This window comes from Acytostelium subglobosum, assembly GCF_000787575.1.
Source record: "Acytostelium subglobosum LB1 DNA, scaffold: scaffold31, whole genome shotgun sequence".
In the NCBI taxonomy this organism is placed as follows: domain Eukaryota; phylum Evosea; class Eumycetozoa; order Acytosteliales; family Acytosteliaceae; genus Acytostelium; species Acytostelium subglobosum.
Window position 1 is genome coordinate 128,207 of NW_012236502.1, and position 20,516 is coordinate 148,722.

General features: G+C 44.9%; 11 protein-coding genes across 11 annotated transcripts; 7 read left to right on the plus strand and 4 right to left on the minus strand.

Annotated features, from left to right (window-relative positions):
- Positions 1-2: 2 nt before the first annotated feature.
- On the plus strand, positions 3-1,196 carry SAMD00019534_111980 (hypothetical protein; the record flags this gene model as incomplete). Its single annotated transcript, XM_012893527.1, has 1 exon — positions 3-1,196. The coding sequence occupies one exon, from the start codon at positions 3-5 to the stop codon at positions 1,194-1,196; it is 1,194 nt and encodes a 397-aa protein (XP_012748981.1).
- A 143-nt stretch (positions 1,197-1,339) lies between these two features.
- On the plus strand, positions 1,340-2,676 carry SAMD00019534_111990 (hypothetical protein; the record flags this gene model as incomplete). The annotated part of the gene is made up of 2 exons (XM_012893528.1): positions 1,340-1,435; positions 1,507-2,676. 2 exons carry the CDS (start codon positions 1,340-1,342, stop codon positions 2,674-2,676), a joined length of 1,266 nt encoding a protein of 421 aa, XP_012748982.1.
- A 524-nt stretch (positions 2,677-3,200) lies between these two features.
- SAMD00019534_112000 (hypothetical protein) lies at positions 3,201-4,166 on the plus strand (the record flags this gene model as incomplete). Its single annotated transcript, XM_012893529.1, has 2 exons — positions 3,201-3,729; positions 3,805-4,166. Coding segments are annotated over 2 exons (891 nt in total), but the record flags the coding sequence as incomplete, so codon positions are not given.
- A 509-nt stretch (positions 4,167-4,675) lies between these two features.
- SAMD00019534_112010 (hypothetical protein) lies at positions 4,676-4,996 on the plus strand (the record flags this gene model as incomplete). The annotated part of the gene is made up of 2 exons (XM_012893530.1): positions 4,676-4,688; positions 4,761-4,996. 2 exons carry the CDS (start codon positions 4,676-4,678, stop codon positions 4,994-4,996), a joined length of 249 nt encoding a protein of 82 aa, XP_012748984.1.
- An 88-nt stretch (positions 4,997-5,084) lies between these two features.
- SAMD00019534_112020 (hypothetical protein) lies at positions 5,085-6,623 on the minus strand (the record flags this gene model as incomplete). The annotated part of the gene is made up of 1 exon (XM_012893531.1): positions 5,085-6,623. The coding sequence occupies one exon, from the start codon at positions 6,621-6,623 to the stop codon at positions 5,085-5,087; it is 1,539 nt and encodes a 512-aa protein (XP_012748985.1).
- Positions 6,624-6,892: 269 nt separating this feature from the next.
- Positions 6,893-8,900, plus strand: SAMD00019534_112030 (hypothetical protein; the record flags this gene model as incomplete). Its single annotated transcript, XM_012893532.1, has 3 exons — positions 6,893-8,056; positions 8,129-8,439; positions 8,516-8,900. 3 exons carry the CDS (start codon positions 6,893-6,895, stop codon positions 8,898-8,900), a joined length of 1,860 nt encoding a protein of 619 aa, XP_012748986.1.
- Positions 8,901-8,940: 40 nt separating this feature from the next.
- Positions 8,941-10,235, minus strand: SAMD00019534_112040 (hypothetical protein; the record flags this gene model as incomplete). The annotated part of the gene is made up of 3 exons (XM_012893533.1): positions 8,941-9,829; positions 9,893-10,048; positions 10,135-10,235. Coding segments are annotated over 3 exons (1,146 nt in total), but the record flags the coding sequence as incomplete, so codon positions are not given.
- A 1,017-nt stretch (positions 10,236-11,252) lies between these two features.
- Positions 11,253-12,984, plus strand: SAMD00019534_112050 (hypothetical protein; the record flags this gene model as incomplete). Its single annotated transcript, XM_012893534.1, has 3 exons — positions 11,253-12,064; positions 12,136-12,548; positions 12,641-12,984. The coding sequence occupies 3 exons, from the start codon at positions 11,253-11,255 to the stop codon at positions 12,982-12,984; spliced, it is 1,569 nt and encodes a 522-aa protein (XP_012748988.1).
- A 440-nt stretch (positions 12,985-13,424) lies between these two features.
- Positions 13,425-14,499, plus strand: SAMD00019534_112060 (hypothetical protein; the record flags this gene model as incomplete). Its single annotated transcript, XM_012893535.1, has 3 exons — positions 13,425-13,587; positions 13,650-14,254; positions 14,320-14,499. Coding segments are annotated over 3 exons (948 nt in total), but the record flags the coding sequence as incomplete, so codon positions are not given.
- A 124-nt stretch (positions 14,500-14,623) lies between these two features.
- On the minus strand, positions 14,624-17,756 carry SAMD00019534_112070 (hypothetical protein; the record flags this gene model as incomplete). The annotated part of the gene is made up of 2 exons (XM_012893536.1): positions 14,624-17,434; positions 17,505-17,756. 2 exons carry the CDS (start codon positions 17,754-17,756, stop codon positions 14,624-14,626), a joined length of 3,063 nt encoding a protein of 1,020 aa, XP_012748990.1.
- A 637-nt stretch (positions 17,757-18,393) lies between these two features.
- On the minus strand, positions 18,394-19,386 carry SAMD00019534_112080 (hypothetical protein; the record flags this gene model as incomplete). The annotated part of the gene is made up of 2 exons (XM_012893537.1): positions 18,394-18,599; positions 18,669-19,386. The coding sequence occupies 2 exons, from the start codon at positions 19,384-19,386 to the stop codon at positions 18,394-18,396; spliced, it is 924 nt and encodes a 307-aa protein (XP_012748991.1).
- Positions 19,387-20,516: the final 1,130 nt, after the last annotated feature.

Consider the following 20,516-nt stretch of genomic DNA (forward strand, 5'->3'; position numbering starts at 1 on the left):
TGATGGATGATAAAGTAGTGGAGGAGAACAATGTGGAGTGGCCATTGTTGACACAACAAACAATGACGGAGCAAGCTGAACAACAGAGATTGGAGATGATACGCAATAACTTGTTGGAAGACTTGAGGATATCTTTACAACATATAATATATACACTTATACGTGAAGGTGACAATCCTCAATCAACGACAACACTATACTCTGATAGCTTTGGAGTTGATCGTCTATGTGTATCAATCGAGAAGATATTATCTCATGACTTGTTGGCAAGTTACAACTTGTGGCGTGTCATTCAACTTTGTCAGACGTGTGCCGCACAGCCTACGATCGCCCCGCTCGATTTTGAGGACATACGACTCAATGCTCAACTGTCTGATGCGAGGGGCAAGCCAAGAGCATACATCAGACGCCTACTCAATGCCAACTCACTGTCGGTGTTCTTTGAACGATTGACAGCAGTGCCCTCATGTATTAAATGTTATGGTGGCGAGTCGATTGTACTCGTGGCTCACTCAGCCACTCATGTTCAATCAATATTCAACAAGATCGATGGTATCAAGTTCAATCTGAGCACAAGTGAAGGACTGCTGGGCAGCACGATGTTGGAGTATCTCACCGATCACACTCACTTGGCAACCAATGATGAGCTCACAATGATACTCAACAGACATGGTGATGGAGACGAAGATGTGATCCCAACCTCAAGGACTGTGATGGACAGCAAGACATTGGTTGACAAGATAAGGAAGTTGGAGGGCAAGAGTGATGAGGAGTTGATATCACAGTATGATAATCAGTATGAGGATATTGAGGATGTTCAATCATTAATGAGGCGGCAAGGTGATCTGCACATGGCAGAGGACCAGCCATCAACCTTCAACGACTATATCGTCAACGAAAAGAAGAAACAACAACTCATACAATCAGTCACAAGCAACACGATCACATTTGAACAAGCCTTTGCTGAGTTGTCCACGATTAGTCCTTCAACAACTTCCACAACATCGATAACATCGACAACATCGACTACTCCACCATACCAAGTTGTTGAGAATGATCCTGGACAGAACTACAAGGAGGAGACGAACTGTTCATCATCCAAGCAAGATCCAATCACTTTCAAACCAAAGACAAAGGTGTCGAAGCCCAAGGCCAAGCCAAAGAAGGTGTTGGAGCGCACAATCAACTTTGATTGATTGATCAATCTTCAAAAGGCACGTGAAGTCTCGAAAATTCGTCAAGCTCATCTGACCCAAAGTTTACTCATTCGTGCGGGTTCATTCATTCGATCTTGGTTTCGCGAAACAGATACAACTGCACAAGCATAGCATATACAGAGATGAACAAAGGAAAGGGCAAAGACAAAGATAGTGCAACCAACAACAACAGACATTGGTGCAAGTATTGCCAGACATTCATATTCCCAAACCAATCGGTATGTTCTCAATGATTGATTGATTGATTGATGACGATGACGATGACTAACAAATGACTTAATGATAACAGAGTATAAAGACACATGAGACAGGATGGTTTCATAAGAACAATGTTAGAAATGTATTACAGACACAGAAGCGTGAGAAGGCCAATGAGGAAAAGGAGAAGCGTGATCATCTTAAGGAGATTGAGAATCTCAAACAAGCAGGTCTAGCAGCATATAAAGAGAAGGATATCAATCAACAACATTATGATCATACTGCTACTGATGCAGCTGGGGATCAACAACACCAACAACAACAACTTGTAATGCCTTATCCACAACAATTTAGCACGATGGAGGAGTACAACATTGCTTATCAACAATATTATTATAACTATTATAACTATTACTATTATGGTATTGCACCACCAACAGCAGCAGCACCAACAGCTGATCAATCAGTATCACCAACAACAGCAATATCAACAATAACAGCAGCACCAGTAGCATCAACGAACAAGAAGTCACAGACCAAGCAAACACACAACAACAACAACAACAACAACACAGACGCCGAGGCAAAGGCACTCAAACAACAACAGATAATGATGAACAAACAATTACATCAACAAAAGATACAAGAGATACTGAAGAGTGCTCAGGTGGAAAACGATGATCAAGGTGATGGTCTGACTGAGGAGGAGAGGAAGATCATCGAGAGAAAGAGAGCCGAGTATAATGAACGCAAGCAACGTGGAGAGATTGATGAAGACGATGAAGTGAGTGCGGAGAAGGTGTCTGGCACACACGATGATGATGATGAGACGTCCATTCACGAGAGCAAGACAAACGAGTCAACAGGCATTGGTGGTTGGGTGTCCGTGCATAGTTCACAGAGTATGTTTGGATCGGACAGGAACGAAGAACAAGCGGATAATGGCAATGGGGATGGTGACGCGTATGACAACGATCGCTATCATCACTCAGACGAAGAGCAATATGGCAGTTCAGATGAGGAGACCGTTGACATGACCAAGAGGATAGCATTCTCTCATGGTAACAAATCTGTTGGAGCTGATGACCAGCCTGTTGCTGCTCCTGCTGCTGCTCAACCAATCAAGATCAACATTGGACTCAAGAAGGAGGTCGTCGGAGACACTGTATCATACACTGTACCCAAGGTCCAGTTTGCAATCAAACCATTGAGACAAGATATCAAGAGCAAGAACTTTAGGAAGAAGGATGTAGAGCTGTGAGTACTCCGCAGTGGATAATAGACATGTACAAGAAATGGCATTGGGACCATCACCATGAGGTTCAGATCATCATGGACACTGTTCCCATTGGGCTCCTCCTCGCAGACACTTTGGACGGACATGTCCATCCGCATCGAGTAAAGAACAAGTTGTTTTGGTGAATGGGCTGACAATGACTAGCTGACACCAACATCCCATTCATGACTTATACCATAACCATAACCAATCAGTCTCATATTCGGATTTAGGGATTAGGACCTGGTCATCGGTCAATTATTGAACAGACACACTTAAGGCATTGTGGTACGCACACTGTTACATCATTGCCTTATATGGCAGGTGACGCACTTTTGTGTTTTTGGGTGTGGACCCTCTTATGTAGGCCCTGTCATCCATGACCACCCCTTTTGGACATTAGGATAACAACAATGAGGAGGACAATGGTCCATCATCCACTCAATCAATCATTCAATCAATCATACTTATTCAACATATTCCTCTTTGAATCAAACAAATAATTAAACATGGAGCCACAACAATTCCAACCTCCTCAACATACTCCACCTCAACCACCTCAACAACAACAACATTATCAACCAGACCATCAGCAACAGCAGCCACAACAAGGTCAGCAAGGCCAACAAGGTCAGCAGTATGACAAGTACCAACACCAACAACCTTTACAAAATTCACCAACATCAGGTAATTATGGAAGAGACCAACAACATCAACAGCCACAACAACAACAAAGTGGTGATCGTGATGCAAAGGGTTCTTCATCATGGGACCAAAGGAGCAGAGAGCAACACAGCGGTAGTGGAAAGAGGACATCAACATCGCCAAACACAATCCGAGTTCACTATCGCAAGGATCTCACTGCCAAGATACCTTATGAAGTTGGTGAATATTACCGTGACCTAGTGATCACCATCAATGAACACTTTGGATTCATGAAGTTGGGTCGATTAAAGTTCAAGGACATCAATGGTCACAAGATCAAGATGGACCAAAAGATCCCAGACCCTCCCGACCTCTTTGTCACTCAGCGCACAGGTATGTATTTTCACTCACTCCTCATCAATCATGTCTGGAACTACTCCAGTACTAATTTGGAAAAATAATATATAGTTCGAGTTTATAAGGGAGATAATGATCATGATGATCATCCACTTGGAATATTCCAACAAGGAAGTACTTGGGGTGAGATGTCACAACACTTCAACATTGTCTCGGGCAATCTAAGACAAAAGAATGATAAGAATAAGCCATTGGCAGTTCCACCATTTATCGGAGGTAAATACACTCTTGTTACCCCGGCAAGGAGATACCTACACTTCTTGGTAAAGTATCAGTATCTTCTAGAGGACATAATATTTCTGCCAGATCAATCACATAACACAAACACACACCCACACATTAACATCCACATCCACATCCACATCAATCAATACATCCAAAGACCTGGTGGAGCCATTTTAGATACCATTAGATAAGTTCAATTCAGTATTGATCATTTCAGAATAGGATATCTGTCCGTGGATATGTGCACGGATGTGGTCCATCAATCCATCCCCTAAGGGAAATAAAACTAATTATTTCATTCATTCATCATTAATTGATATTGATATCTCTCAGTGATCAACTAACTGTCAATCAACCAATCACAATAAATTAATTCCCAAGTGGTTTAATGGGATGTTTGGTAAAATAAGTGTGGTAGAGTTGATTGGGCAAACTTCTGATCATATCACCCCTAAATTGATGATGTGGATCGTATTTTATACTTACCACTGTCACACACAATCCTATCTCAAATTGGTCCAAAGATAACTTAATTAGGAAAGAAGTGGAATTGAATTCAGTTGGACTTATAATAATGGTTTGAAAGGTTTAGAAGGATATTTATTCAATCGATCAATTATAAATACGACTCTCTTAAAATTGAAATTAATCATCAAATCAATCAATTTATAATCAATCAAAATATAACAATTCTAAAATGACTCTCCTGAGTAAGTACCTGATATTCATCAATTGATCAATACAACACCTATCCTAATACTCTGATTGAATAATAATAATAGAATCAATTACTTCCATGGGTGGCGTGTCAACCAGTGCCTTGTCCAAGAGCGTAGTTTCTGGTGGAATGTCCAGTTCATCGATCCAGGGATCAAACTCGGTTGCCTGTGGCGGTTGTAGCCCATGTGGACCAAACATTGATATCAATGTCGATGTCGATGTCAACCTCAACCTCAACGGTCTCCTCGGAGGTGTCCTCGGTTGTGTTGGTGGTCTCCTTGGAGGAATCTGTCTCTAAACCAACCAACCAGCCTTGATTAGAATAATTCTATCAAAATTTTATAAAGCTAAGGCTCCTTTTTGTTTAATATATATTCTTGATGGTCCTACAATCCCAACTCCTTTATTAAGTGGGGCGTATGTTTGCTGAATCCTTGGAAGGCACTCATTTCCATCACCTTGGCGACTGCTTCCAACACTTGGTGATCGCATTGATGATTGCCAATCAGTTGGAGTGAGAGTGGCGTACCTTTGCTGGACAGCTTGAGCGGGATCGATGCACTTGGAAGGCCGGCCATATTGGCCGGGATCGTCATGATATCGTTTATGTACATATTGATCGGGTCCAGGTCCTGATTGAGGGCGAAAGAGCCAGAGGGTGTGGTGGGCGTGATCAGCACATCCACATGCTGCTCCTCAAACGCACGCTTAAAGTCGTCTGATACCAGTCGTCTGATCTGCTGCGCCTTGGTATAATAGTTGTCGTAGGAGCCTCGTGACAATGACATTGTTCCCAGAAGGATGCGACGTGTGGCCTCTGGTCCAAAGCCTGCACTTCTTGTATCGATGTATTGTTGTTTCAATGTTTGTGCTGTCTCGTGTTGTTCACTGTTGTTGCCGCTGCCACCTCCATATCGTATTCCATCATAACGTGATAGGTTGGAACTGGCCTCTGATGTGGCAAGGATGTAGTATGCGGGCAATGCATGGCGCGTGTTGGGCAGCTCGACGGGGACGACCTGTCCTCCATTGGACTCTATCAACTCTGCAGTCTGTCTCCACAATGCAATGATCTCGGGATCCATCTCACTGACAAGGTAGTCGGTTGGGATACCAAAGCGCAGACCAGCAAACCCGCTCGTGCGGGTCTTCTCCAAGTGTTTCGCGAAGCCACCCTCGGTCGGATGCTTGATTGAGGTCGAGTCGCGCGGGTCCCGGCGAACCAACACATCGAGGAGCAGTGCTGCGTCGTCAGCGCTGTGAACAAAGAAGCCTGGTGTATCGAATGAGCTTGCATAGGCCACCAGGCCATATCGTGAGATGCTTCCATAAGACGGCTTGAATCCAACAACGCCGCAGTATGCTGCGGGTTGGCGAACTGAGCCACCAGTGTCGCTTCCAATGGCACATGGGACGACGCGTGAAGAGACAGCCACCGCGCTGCCACCGCTCGATCCACCAGCAACAAGAGGGGCCGTGGTGGTTGTCGACCAGGGATTGATAGACGCACCGCTGTGCCCATTTGTAGTTGATGAGCCCATTGCAAACTCGTCCATATTTGTCTTGCCGATGATAATAGCGCCTGCCTGTTTGAGCAGTGACACTACCGTCGCATCAAACGATGGTGTATAGTTTGCGAGTATGTTTGAGGCACATGTCGTCTTTAGACCTGTTGTCGAGAAGTTATCCTTCACTGCTATTGGTATGCCCTCGAGTGGGCGACGCGATGTTGATGTCGACTGCTGCTGTTGTTTGTCAGACAACTGTGCCTGATCCAACAATGATTGATTATTATCCACTGTTATGAATGCATTTAGATGTTTCGTCTTTTCCAATGCATTCAATGAATGTTTGATCAAGTCGACTGAACTAACACTACCATTCCTCAGCTGTTTGCCAAGATAACTCAATGTACCATATACCATTGGGTTGTATGAGTTGATGTTATATCTGAATCTAGTGAACTACAACAGACAAAGAAAGTGAGCCTTCTTCAAGAGAACGTCCTCACCCCCTGTGTCAAATTCTTGACCCAAGCCCTCGCCCTCGAATTTCAGACGACTGTCATTCGTCCGAGTGCTCAAACAGATACCATTGCGCCACAACATAGATATAACTGAGTTGACTACATAAAGGAAGGATGAACACATCCATTCTTCGATCATATAAACCGATATTACGATCATCATCATTGATGATCAACAATATCAACTACTCAGCAACCAGGTCATTTTGCTCAAGTATTGGTGTTGGAACAGGTAGTTGCAGTACACATGGACACAGTCATGGTCATAGTCATGGTCATAGTCATGGACACGTTCACAGCCCACCGCAACAACAAACAGAACAACAACAAATACAGATACAACAACAAGTCAGAAGAGAGCAGTTTAAAGAATCATTAAAGAGTGGCGCAATACCATCACTCAATGATTTCTTGAAGACTCATGTGGACACTCAATCACAGATAGTGGAGCAACAAGAGCATGAACCGGTATACCCACCATACCTCGACGCCGCCTCACATCAGGATGAAGGTCGCTCAGTCTTTGTCGAGTCATACGGCTGCCAGATGAACTTTGCAGACACGGAGATCGTCTACTCTGTGATGCGAGCGGCCGGCTACACCCTCGCCGAGTCAGCCAAGACGGCCGACATTGTGTTCCTCAACACGTGTGCGATACGTGAGAACGCCGAGGACAAGATCTGGTTCAGGCTATCCGAGCTGAGGAAGCAGAAGAAGCGACAAAAGACCGTGGTGGGTGTGCTTGGCTGCATGGCCGAGCGCCTGAAGCAGAAGCTGCTCGAGTCGGACCGCCAGGTGGACCTGGTCGTCGGACCGGACGCCTATCGCTCGCTGCCCGCCCTGCTCAGCAAGATCGACGAGCAGGAGGGCCAGACAGCCATCAACGTCATCCTGTCCGCGGACGAGACCTACGCAGATATTGCACCGATTCGAACAAACAGCAATGGTGTGTCGGCCTACGTATCAATCATGCGTGGCTGCAACAATATGTGCTCGTACTGCATCGTACCATTCACACGCGGTCGTGAGCGCAGTCGCTCAGTGGCCTCCATTGTTGAGGAGGTGCGTCAACTGTCCCGCGAGGGATACAAAGAGATCACACTGCTTGGACAGAATGTAAATAGCTACAACTACACTGATAGTGCCGATGCCATGGATGGAGTTGGCGAGAAGAAACCAGATGTCCTGCGGCCACGCGATGGCTTCAACACGATATACAAGTCACCAAAGCGTGGCGTCACATTCACCGAACTCATTGATCTAGTGTCCCAAGTCGACCCAGAGATGAGGATCAGGTTCACCAGTCCCCATCCCAAGGACTTCCCAGACGATGTATGTTTGTCCACCCATCTCATGATGAACCATCACTGACATCCCCTCACTCTTCCCATCAATCGCTACCAGCTCATTGAACTGATCAAGAGAAGACCAAACATTTGTCAGGCATTACATATACCGGCACAGAGCGGAAACAGTGATGTGTTGGAGAGAATGAGACGTGGATACACAAGAGAGTCATACTTGGCACTCATCGATATGATACGTAGGGAGCTACCAGGATGCTCAATCTCATCTGACTTTATAAGTGGATTCTGTCAGGAGACTGACCAAGAACACCAAGACACCCTCTCATTGATGGACCTCGTCAAGTATGAGAATGCCTTCATGTTCATGTACTCACTTCGCGAGAAGACCCATGCTCACAGAACAATGAAGTAAGTAGTTGATGGATCACGTGACTGTACTTGGATTCCAAACTAACTCAAACTACTCAATCAATCAATCAATCAGGGATGATGTAACGGATGAAGTCAAGACAAAGAGATTGTCAGAGGTGATTGATAGATTCTACGCCAACTTGAGAGAGAAGTCAAAGTTGGAGATTGGAAGGAGACATTTGGTGTTGATCGATGGTGTTAGTAGGAGGTCATCAGATCACTTTGTTGGACGTACAGATACAAACAAGAAGGTGATCATACCTAATGTGGAGGTGTCATCACAGCATGATTCCAACGTGATGGAGCAGATCAAACCTGGCGAATACATAATGGTCGATATTGTCGATGGGTCGGACATCACTCTGCAAGGTCGTCCACTCTCCAAGTCAAGCATTGTTCACTTCCGCGAGCTCCAACAACAGGGTCATCAGGTCAATAAAGTTAGCGAGCTTTATTGAATAGTATGATTGATTGAATGTATGAATGAATGAGGACTTAGTAAACACGGAGCATGACACTTCCATGAGCTGGGATGTTGATGGCCATGTAGCTGCCCGTGTAGACACCGAGCTCTTGGCGTGCCCAGAGGTCGCGGACGTTCATGGACTGACCAGACATCAACCAGATATCGGACCACAGCAACTGGATGTCTGAGGTGGCGGTGTCAGAGTTGAAGAGGACGACGGCGCGAGAGCCATCGGCGAGCATGCGGCCCCAGATCTGCTGGAGACCGCCGTTGATTGAGCGCACAAGGGCACCCTGACGACCAAGTTGGTCTTGGTTGACGGCAATGACCTCGGAGGCGGTCAGGATGGCCAGGGTCTGGGCGTCCATGTTTCTCAGGTCGTTACCGGCAATGAGTGGCGACGACATGATCGACCAGAGCGAGAAGTGCGAGATGTACTCAGTGTTGGTCATACCGCCGTTGCCGACCTCGAGCATGTCTGGATCGTTCCAGCCGCCGATCATCGAGTAGGAGGTGATGGGCACCTGCAGCATCAGGTTGTTCATGAAGCTGTCCCAGTTGTCCTTGATGTCGCCGGTGGTTCTGAACGAGTTGCCGACGGTGGGTCCCCACTCCCATGGGTTGTCCGTGCCCCAGTCGCAGAGCGAGAAGAAGATTGGACGGCCAGTCTGGTTGAGTGACTTGGACATGACGGCATAGCGCTCCAAGGGTACGTCCTTGCTAGTGTGGCACCAGTCCTCCTTCAAGTAGTCGATGCCCCATGAGGCGTAAGTCTGGGCATCAATCTCCTCGTATCCATAGCTGCCTGGGCGGCCAGCGCAAGTCTCAGTGCCAGCATCAGTATAGATTCCAAGCTTCAATCCAAGTGAGTGGACATAGTCGGCAACGTAGGCGATACCATGTGGGAAAGTCTTTGGGTCACTGTTGGTTGATTGAATGAGGTTAGTGAGTGCGCGCGAATGATTGAGTGAATGAGGAACATACGCTTGAATGACATGTGTGTTCTTGTCTCTGGAGTAGGCCCAGCAGTCATCAATGTTGATGTATTGATATCCGGCAGCGGCCATACCACTGCTGACCATAGCCTGTGCCATCTCCATAATGATTGTCTCATTGATGTTACAGGCGAAGTAGTTCCAGCTGGTATAGGTTTGAATGATTGATTGATTGAAAGATTGATTGATTAGTATATGTCTCATTGAGTGGTGCACACTTTGGTACTGTACCTGTTCCAACCCATCTGAGGAGTAAGACCAAGTCCGTTGTCAACTGCGGCAGTGATGGTCACGAGTGCGACCAAAACAATAAACAAAGATGAAGTATTCATTGTATTTATTTGTTTAATGTATATTATATATGTGTTACTAATAAAGTATAATAATAACAACGAGATTTCCTCAACTAGAGATCATTGCTGATGCTTGCACTACAAGTTCCAATCCAATGAATGTGAAGCAAATCTGTGACTTTTGCCGAAATATCCACATTTTGGTGTCAAATTCGACCACAATCATGTAAATCAATGTGCCGAGAATCTCCGATAGTGTTGTTGATGTTATAGGCATTGCCCACCATTGTCGGGCATTGGGTATCGTGATCAATCATGAATCCATTCATGTTTAACAAAGATATATTTTATATAGATAAATAATAATAATAATAATTCATGAATGATCAATTAATGAATGAAAAGACTGAGAAGAAATATATGATCTGAGAATTTATTTTTATTTATTTATATGTTTGTTTTATATTATTATAATTATAAAATAGATGTTGCCCAGGTTGTTGATTTTGATTGATTTATGCCGTTGTTTGACCCAAATTGGCTAAAGCATCATGATTATCGTTGTAGAGCCCTAACACTTTGATATCTCGTTATTCAAGTTTTTATCTTTTTTGTGTTGTGTGTCAGTAACTCTTTACCACTCCACACTAACTCCTCGTTCCCCTGAAGCCCTGCCTCTACCTCAATCTAACTTTCTATCTCTCTTTCTCTTTCTAATTCTCTTTCTTTCAAACACACACACAAACACACACAACCAACCTATGTATATCTAATCATATGACTCACTCACAGCTGTTGTAAACAATTCAATCAATCAATATCAATCAATCAATCAATTAATAAGTTATAACTTGTGTATATTTTTTATTTATATAAATCAAAACAAAGCAAAGGAAACAAATAATGGATGATTCAGCACTTATAAACTTTGAAACTTATATAAACAGCGCTAATTTGGAGTCAAACTTGATTAATGTGAAGATTGAATCACCTTCTTCGCCACAGTCAAGTGCCACTAGTCCACCTGGTGGTGGCCTGGACGGCGACGATCTGTCGATGCCTTCGTCGACGGCAAATTCATTGTCGACCACGTTCAAGGCACTGCAGCTGCCACTGGCGATGCCCACCGGCACAGACTTTCAAAACTCGGCGGCCGAGTCCTTCCAGCAGCTCGTGCAGCAGTCGGCCTTCCCCAACTACCAACAGTACTACAACACAGCGCCATCGATGGACAACTCTGTGTGTGAGGTCACCTCAACCATCTCGCCGTCCAACCTCATCAACACCGTGCATCACCAGCTCATCAATCATCATCTTCAGCAACAGCAGCAGCCCATGTCGACACAACAACAGATACAACAACAACATAATCAGGGTCAGATGCAGCAACACAATCAACTACAACAGCATCAACAACATCAACAACTACAGCAGCATCAACAGCAACAGCAACAGCAACCAATGTACTTCAAGGGCAACTTGATATATCTCCCGCAAGGTCAACAGAACCAACAACAACAACCACAACAATCGATATATAACTTGGCACAACAGATGGGCGGTGGCATCACACCCAACAATGCCATGACGACCTCCACGACGACCACTCAGTCGACGACTCTCCCTATTTATATTCCACAGCATACAACATCAACGTCATCACCGCCTACGCTACAGACGGCAGGCGGACAACACCTCATCAACCCACAAAACCAGCAACTTCAGCAATCACCTTTTACCACCGAGCTCATCAATGGTTCGGCAGAAGAACAAGTCAACTACATGGGTGTCCCCGTACTCAAGACAACACCATTCCCTCTCACAACATCTCTATTGCCTCTGGCTACCAATCAATCACTGGTCCTAATGTAGGTCATTCATTCAATCATCCATTCATTCATTCACTCAACAATCACTAACAACGATCACACGAATACAGAGGAGACGTCGATATATCAATTGAACAACAGCCACCATCGGATGTGAGGACGCGAACACCAAACGATCGAAGAACATTCAATTGCGTCATTAGAGTGATTGGAGACTATGCAAAGAATAATGTCACAATGGTGCTGGCGCAGCTGGCCTACGCCAACTCTCACACCGAGCGTCCCACACAGGACATCCTCGGCGGTAACAAGCTGGTGCCAGTTGGCAAGGATGGCAAGGTCGTTTTCGATAGCCTATCTATGACAGAGGCATCAACTAAGCATCAGGAGAACGAGTTCTGTCTCGAGTACATCCTCCTCACTGACGACAACAAGCGTTTCATCTTGCCTAGCGGCATGCCCTTTATCAAGCGATCCCGACCATTCTATGCATACTCCAACCAAAAGGTTTTGTCAAGAAGAAGTATGTACCTCGCTCCCGCTAGTCACAATGCGACCTTCCTTCTCTGACACTTCCCTCCCTCCCTCCCCTTACCCTTACCCTTACCCTTACAGGAAATGTTACACTGCGAACACTTAGCCTAACAAAAGGCTCAACGATTGGAGGGGAGCAGATGCATGTTGTTGGGTCTCCATTCATACGATGCAATTCGCTAAGATGTATCTTCCACACGCCACACGGTGATATTCCCGCCAACAACATAGAGTTGTACAGCGAGTCAGTATTATTCTTCACACTGCCGCCCTACCCGTCGCCACCCAACTTTAGTCCACCGGACGGCACCGAGTTGCCCGTACAAGTTGTAATCACCAACGATGGCAGGAACTACAGCAATCCACTGCCATTCACTTATATATTTGAAAGTAGTGGTACCAAGCGATTGCGTTCAAGGTTCTAGGTTGGGCCAATTATCCTCTTCCTTCATCTCAGTCTTCGTCATTGTAGTCGTGGACCCCACTTTGAATATAATTATAATTATTTTGTATTCACCATCCCCTTTTATATCAACGATCTATTCAAACAATTAATCAATCAATGATCCCTTGATTATGTTGATGTTCACATCTTGTAGACAGAAGGGAGCAAATCCCAAACGGGAGATCTAGATTGTCCAAATGAAGTAATGTGGTCACCAACATGGATGGAAGTGTGTTGTGGGGTTAGTGTATGGATGGAAGAATGATCCTCAATTATTATTATTAGTGTGAGAGAGATGAAGAGAGAGTGAGTGGAGATGATAATGAACGTCACTCATCTTTCATTCATTCGAGTACTATCACTCTTGTATACAATTATATCATAGTGATACATAATTATAAATAATACAAGGAATCAACCATGATGGAGGATTATCAAAAAGTATATACTCAAACATCCATTTCTGATATTATTAAGAAAGAAACTTTGATTGCAGTTGAGAAGACTGCTACAGTTCAAGAGTTGTTGGCAGTACTCCATAAACATTGTTTAACATCCGTACCAGTTGTTGACTCTGATACAGGTATGATATCTAATATTAGAATAAGCTATAGTTTAATTCTAACACAATAGTACATATTAAAGGAAAGAACAGAGTTATTGGATTTGTTGATACAAATGATGTACTAGCATTACTTGTAAAGATATGCGAGAATGCATCAGTATGTCATCATGCAATGAGATTACTTTCCATTGGTTTCCTTCATACAACAGTATCAAATATTATGGACTTATCAAAGAAGGATCAATTTACAGTTGTACTAGAGGAGCAGTCACTATTTGAAGTAATGAAGATGTATGCCAGAGGAGTATATCGCGTGGCTCTACTCTCAATATTTAGCGATATTGAGGACATTGTGAGCCAGAGTGCAGTGATTTCCTTTATTGCAGATAATGTATCTGTCCTTGGAACTTTGAAGAATAAGACCATTTTGGATTTATTGCCTCAACTCGTAGATAAGGCGGATGTCATCTCCACCCAAGCTTCAACTCTGGTGTATGATACTTTCAAGTCTATGCATCACCATGGTGTCACAGCTGTCCCAGTTCTTTCAGACCAGACCGGACAAATTATTGGTACACTATCCATTAATGATCTCAGTAGTCTTAAAGAGGACAACATGGATCTCCTTCTCCAGTCCACCGAGAGGTTCATCAGCAGGAACGATATGCTCGATCCAAACAAACATGTATGTTATATATTAGAATCTTGTTGGTACCAACAATTTTGATCCTAATTATCATATATCTTTAGAAACCATCCTACCCAATTATTATCTCTGTAAAGGATACACTTACCCATGCAATTGAGATGTTGGCCAAGTACAAGATTCATAGATTGTGGATTGTTGATGAACATAGAAAGCCCATCTCCATTCTCTCACTTACAGATGTGTGCAAGATCATTACAGAACCACCTGCTGAGTTGAAAGCTTGATCCATCACCATAAACATACAATGATCATCATCATGAATGTTGATACAAAAGGAGGAATTCGGTTGAAAGTGTTGTTTATTTGGATACAACAAGTTGTTGATGTCCAAGGAATTGTACCTCCTTACTCTCTGAATCTATATCTAACATAGGGGACGTCAACATCCTCGGAAGTGTCCATATCCTCACAGCAGACCTCAAATACGAGGTACTTCTTCTCGGGCAATGGCTTCTTGCTCAATGTCTCGTACAAGGTGCTCATCTTGGTCTTGAGTCTCTCGTCCTTGGTCTTCTTGTCGAGGAACATGGCGTAGAGCAGGGTCACCTGGCAGGAAATCATGTTGACCTCCAGACGGTGATCCTTCTCAAACTTGGCCAGGAACTCAGCCAGGGTGATGTCGCCGTCGACCTCGAACCTGTCCCAAAGAGTCCAGCTCCAGCCCTCACGGATCTTGTTGGTCGATGGGGCGATGGGCTCGATAAAGGCAAAGAATGGGATGGCCAAGTTCAAGAAGGTGTTCTTGTAGGCATCGATTGGCTTCTGCTGGATGACCTTTAGCAGCTCCAGAGAGACGAGACCAGAGACGAGGGCAGTGGTGGTGACGAGGGCGGGGATGATCTTACCGGCAATGCCCTTGGTCTTGTGACGGTCGGCCAGGGTGATGTTGTAGTTGGTGGCACGCAGGTTGGAGGCGGCCGTGATAAAGTCGATGTGGAAGTTTGTGTCGTCGTCCTTCTCAAAGGAGATGGCATTGATCTTGTAGCCGGCCAACTCGTTTGGCTGTGGGATCTCAGAGAGGATCTTGTCGGTCTGGTCGTCGTCGCCGTCCATCTGCTGAGTCTGCTGCTGTTGTTGCTGCTGCTGCTCATTCTCGTTGGTCGAGATCTTGACCTTCTTGGGGGTGAACTCTGGCACGATGGTGTCCAGTGCCATCTTGGTGATCTGCTCTGCATTGTTGGTGCCCTTGATACCGTAGTTGAAGGCACGCAAGTTGGCGGCCGACACAACAAAGTCTACGTGAAGTGAGTTGGAGGCGTCAAACTTGAGTGGAGTTGGTGCGCGCTTGGGGCCAGACCAGAATGGTGTGCCTGTGGTGGTGAGCATGTCTCTTGGGAAGTTGTAGAGCAACTGCTCGATGTTGTTGTTGTACAGCTCCTCAAACTTTAGGCGGGCCCAGTGGACACAATCGTCAAAGTTGAGTGGACGACCAACGAGAGATGACTTGATGCTGGTCAGGGTCTCCAGACGAACGTTGCTGGTCTGCTTGTGCAGGGACTCGACGAACGTTGGGATGGTGAGGTATGAGTTGACATTCTCGGCGGCATTCTTGTAGAGACCCTCAAAGATGTCACGAGCCCACTGGATCGTGTGCTCAATGGCGTTGGGGAAGTTGTGCAGAGTGCACATTGGGATCGACTTCTCGGGTGGGTCACGCGACGATGAGTATGACTCTGTCAGCTTGGGTACGACGACCTGGGTGTTAGCCTTGGTGCCCAGAGTACCAGACTCGAGCAGTGGCTTGCTGTAGAAGACACACTGGCTGTCCATGTACATTCTGGCGTCGATGTTGTCGAGGGCATTGCACACACCGTCCAGGGAGGTGTAGAACTGCTCGTTGTAGTGGTTCTCAGTCTCTGGGCCAACACGGGTCGAGTAGGCCTTGATGTGGACGCTGGGGTTCATGGCCTTGACGGCGCGGGCAGCACACTCGGACTTGAGCTTGTTGATGTCGGACGAACGGAAGAGGAACTGACGGTTGAGGTTGGACTTCTCGATGGTGTCCATGTCGGTGACGTGGACCATTCCATTCTCACCACAGCCAACACCCATCATGGCAAAGTTCTTTAGCATCTCGCAACCAATGGCACCGGATCCGACGAGGAAGTAGTTGAGCGACTCGATCTTCTTGTGCAGGGTGATACCCAAAGTGGCAATCTGTCCGTCGTAACGTGAGCCGATTGGCTGGAACTCTGACTCGGGCAGGTCGTCCGAGGGCAAGGCCTCGATGGCGTCAAAGTAGAGCATCTGGCAGATTGGGTGGAACTTGCCAGAGGATGCCTTCAGAACCTCCTGAGCGGCAATACCTCCAATGATGGCGCACAGACCAACAATGTCTCCCTGGAATCCGTATGCCAGTTGTCTGATCAGCTTCTCTTTCAGCTCAACGTCGTACTTCTTGGCGAGTGGTGCGGCCAGGGCCAGGACCTCATCGGCGTCGGCCTTGTTGTGTGGGCGGGGGAAGTGCTTGTTCTTGTCGTTGAACGCGTGGATCGCCTGGAATCCGACGAGCAGCTGGTATGGGTGATCAAACTTGAAGTCGTCGGTGGTGAACAGGCCCTCAGCCTTGTCCAGGACCTCAGCCAATGGCTTGAAGCTGACGATCTTTGGCTGCTTAACCTCGGTGACGTAGCCACCGTTGGTGTAGACGCCAAAGGCAGAGGTGTCGCCAATGCTGAACGTGTAGGGCGAGATCACCTTGATCTTTTGTGGGGGTAGGTCGTTGAGCTGGTTCATGCCGTTGATCTCCTTGAATGTGACGTAGTCGCCGTCCTGGAGCTGCAGCTTGTGCTCCTCGACGATGGTGATGACACCGCTGGTCTCCTGGCTGACGGCGCTGATCATGTAGGTGGCGGGGTTCTCGCCGTTGGTGTCGACGATGTGGAAGTCTTGGCCAAAGTCGTTGAAGAGCGATCCAAACACTCCACGAGTCTCGGCGGCGATGAACTTTATGTTGTTGCGGTGGCACACCTCGTTGAGCTGCAGCTGGAGCTGCAGTGGCTGGTTGGCCAGCACCACGACATTAAAGTTGTTCAAGAATTCCTCGGTGAGATCATCAGTGTAGTTGTTCACTGCCACATAGTTATTTAATTCTACAAGCTTTGACACACAAGCAACTGATCTTCTCATTCCAATCTGTGACTCTTCTAAATAGAACTAAAAGTATGCTAATGTTAATCATTCATTCAATATCGCAATCAATCAAACATAACATAAGATAACATACTTGAGATGAGAGATCGGATATCTTGACGGGATCATTATCGTAGAGGGTGACAGACTTGACACCTGCTAGTACGACGTCCTTGGCAATCTCGACACCGAGTCCGGATAGACCAACGATGAGTACACTTGTTGCTGAGATCTTTTGCATGGCCTCATGAGAGAGGACATACAACTGTCTGCTATAAAGAGCATCATCAATCTTTTGCTCAACCTCCATACTGGTTACACCGCTATTGTTATTGTTGTTATTCATATTACTTAATTATAAATAATATTAATAATATGTATAAATATGTATGTTATCTCTATATATATATGTATGTAAACCTGAATAAAATGAAATGAATGTGATGATGATGAGATGAACAAAGTAATTTAACTTTGATGATGTTCTGTGTCAATCTCACAATTTTCGATATTCTCGAAGAGATTTAATTTGAATAAATAGTTTGTTTCTTCAAACATACACACATATATTAGATAGTCAGAATGAGTCATTTGACTCAAACACATAACTCACCATACATACATATATATATACAATGAGTTCCAATGAATGAAAGAACGAACGAACTAACGAACGAAAGAATGAATGAATGAACAACAAAGACAACATTGTAATTGAGGATGTGATTGATAGTTTATTAATACGTGAATGGTTTGGTTGATGGAGGTAGTAGTTGTAAATTACAAGTCATGTAGTATATGTACGATTGGAGGTTCTATATATCAACTCATCTATCTAGAGCGAGAGGTGGAAATATCGATCGATAGATGGATGGTTGGAAGGTTGGTTGTTTGAGTTTGAGTTGAGTTTGGTGATTTGATGATGGATATTGAAATGAATGAATCTAAATCTAATCTCTTGCTTGTTGTTGTTGTTCTTCTTCTTATTTAGTACTCCATTCCAAGTACTTGGTATCACCGAGCTTTCTTGGTGCGACCTTATGCTTGATCAAGAAACCAATGCCCTGGAAGAAACAAATTACACCAACGACAATATAGGCGTAGCCCAAGAATGGGTTCTTGCCTCCGATCCAAGTGGCTGTTGAGAGGACAACATACTTCTTTCCATCGAATGACTCAACAGGGTAGTCTGTGGAAGTGGAGCAAACAGTGTTAGAGATACTAAGTCATAATCGATCAGGTGACTGGTTATACATACTGGCAACAATGGATACGTTGACATTTCCAGCTGGGAGGTCTTGGTTGATGATTCTGTACAGTTTCCTAAAGTCTGGGAGACCGGCGGTTCTCATCCAGACGATAAAGTCCTCGTCGGTAAAGTCCTGGATGATTCTGACACCCTCGACATCGGCTGGTGGGTTCTTGAACTTCTTGTCGACGTCGGACGACCAGGCAATGCCCTTCTTGACTAAGGGGATGATGGAGCCGTCCGTCTGCGACAGGGAGAACGTGTCGTTGAACATGCTTCTGGCAATGAGACCGCAGGGCAGGTAGACGGTCTTGAGCGTGCCGTCCACCGACGTGTATGGGTCGCAGTCTGTCTTGAGCTTATTATAATCGGTCACCCTGAGGCCGCGCAGCTGGTCGTCGTTTCGCGACTTGACGTAGCGACGGTGGTTCTGGTAGAAGTTGTCGAGCCTGTAGTACATATAGACGGGTGCCTTCATCTTCTTTGGTATCGACATGGTGAAGTTGCATGTAGTGCCAACCTGGCAAATCTTGTCGTACTGTAGCGTCGACTCGACGACGTTGTTCGATGCGCTGATCATCACGGCTCCAATCGGGATGAAGATAACTCCGATCACAATGAACGTGATAATAACTGGCGTTGGCGTCAGGATTGGCTCCCACGCCTTCATCCTCTGCTGCTTAAACGCAGTGTTTGATGGTCTGTTTGACTTGTCCTTTGAATCCATCTTGAGACTATATTATTATTTGTGTTTATGTTTGTTGTTGTTGATGCTACTGCTGCTGCTGTTTCTTAAGTTGCCGCTAAGCTAATATCCTCTTCTTCTTCTTTTTAAAAGTACAACAATATATACTTTATCTAAAATGTATATATAATAATAATAATAATAATATAATGCGAGAGAATGTTAATAATGAGCTGGCTAAGTTAACTTAATCAATGTGTGATGTGAGTGAATGAGTGAATGAATGAATGAGACGAGACAAGTGATAGAAAGAACAATGTGTTTGAGGGAGGTGATGATGTGTGACCGATCTATTTGATGATTGATTGATTGATTGTGATTGATAGATAGAATAGGAATAGATAGCTAGAAGACACCTTGATGGATGGTCACTCACTCACTAACTAAGTGGATAGTTGATGATGATGATGTTTGAGTGGTTGTATAAAGGTGTATAATATATTATAATGTATTGACAAGAAAATGAGCACATCATTTACAATCCATCCAACTGACACTGGGATGAATGGATGGATGGATAGATGATGGATGGTCCACCACCACCACCACTCATTACTAACTGGAATGTGGCAGTCTGATGTGCGGTGTGCGATCGCACACCTAAGAGTGATTGTGTCTGACATGTCAAGTGATTGATCCTGTGTCTATATCTACGTCTATGTCTATGTCTATGTCTGTGTTGATTGTTTCGTGCACTTACATCACACTTGTTTAGCCCGGGCTGCAGTTGTTAAGTTTATATATATTATATCAAACCTGTGTATGTGTGTATGTATTTGTTGACAATCAAGCAACAGAGTGAATGAATGATGTATGTGTGAATGATAGGTTTGTTGTTGGTGTTGTGTGAATGAATGAATGAATGATAAAGAGAGTGTGATGTGTGTTATGTTTAGCAAGGAAAGAAGGGGTGTCAATGTGTTAGAGTTAGAGAGATTAAGTGTGTGAGGGTTATTTTGAAACAAACCAAACACTTCAAAGGTAAGGGTTAAAAAATGAAGGTTTGTGTGTGATCGATTGATTGTTTTGTGAGTCGAACAATAGGACGAGTGCAAAAGGCCGTGTCGCTTCCCTTTGTCTGAACACTTATCGTTCTATTTTGATTGGCTTCC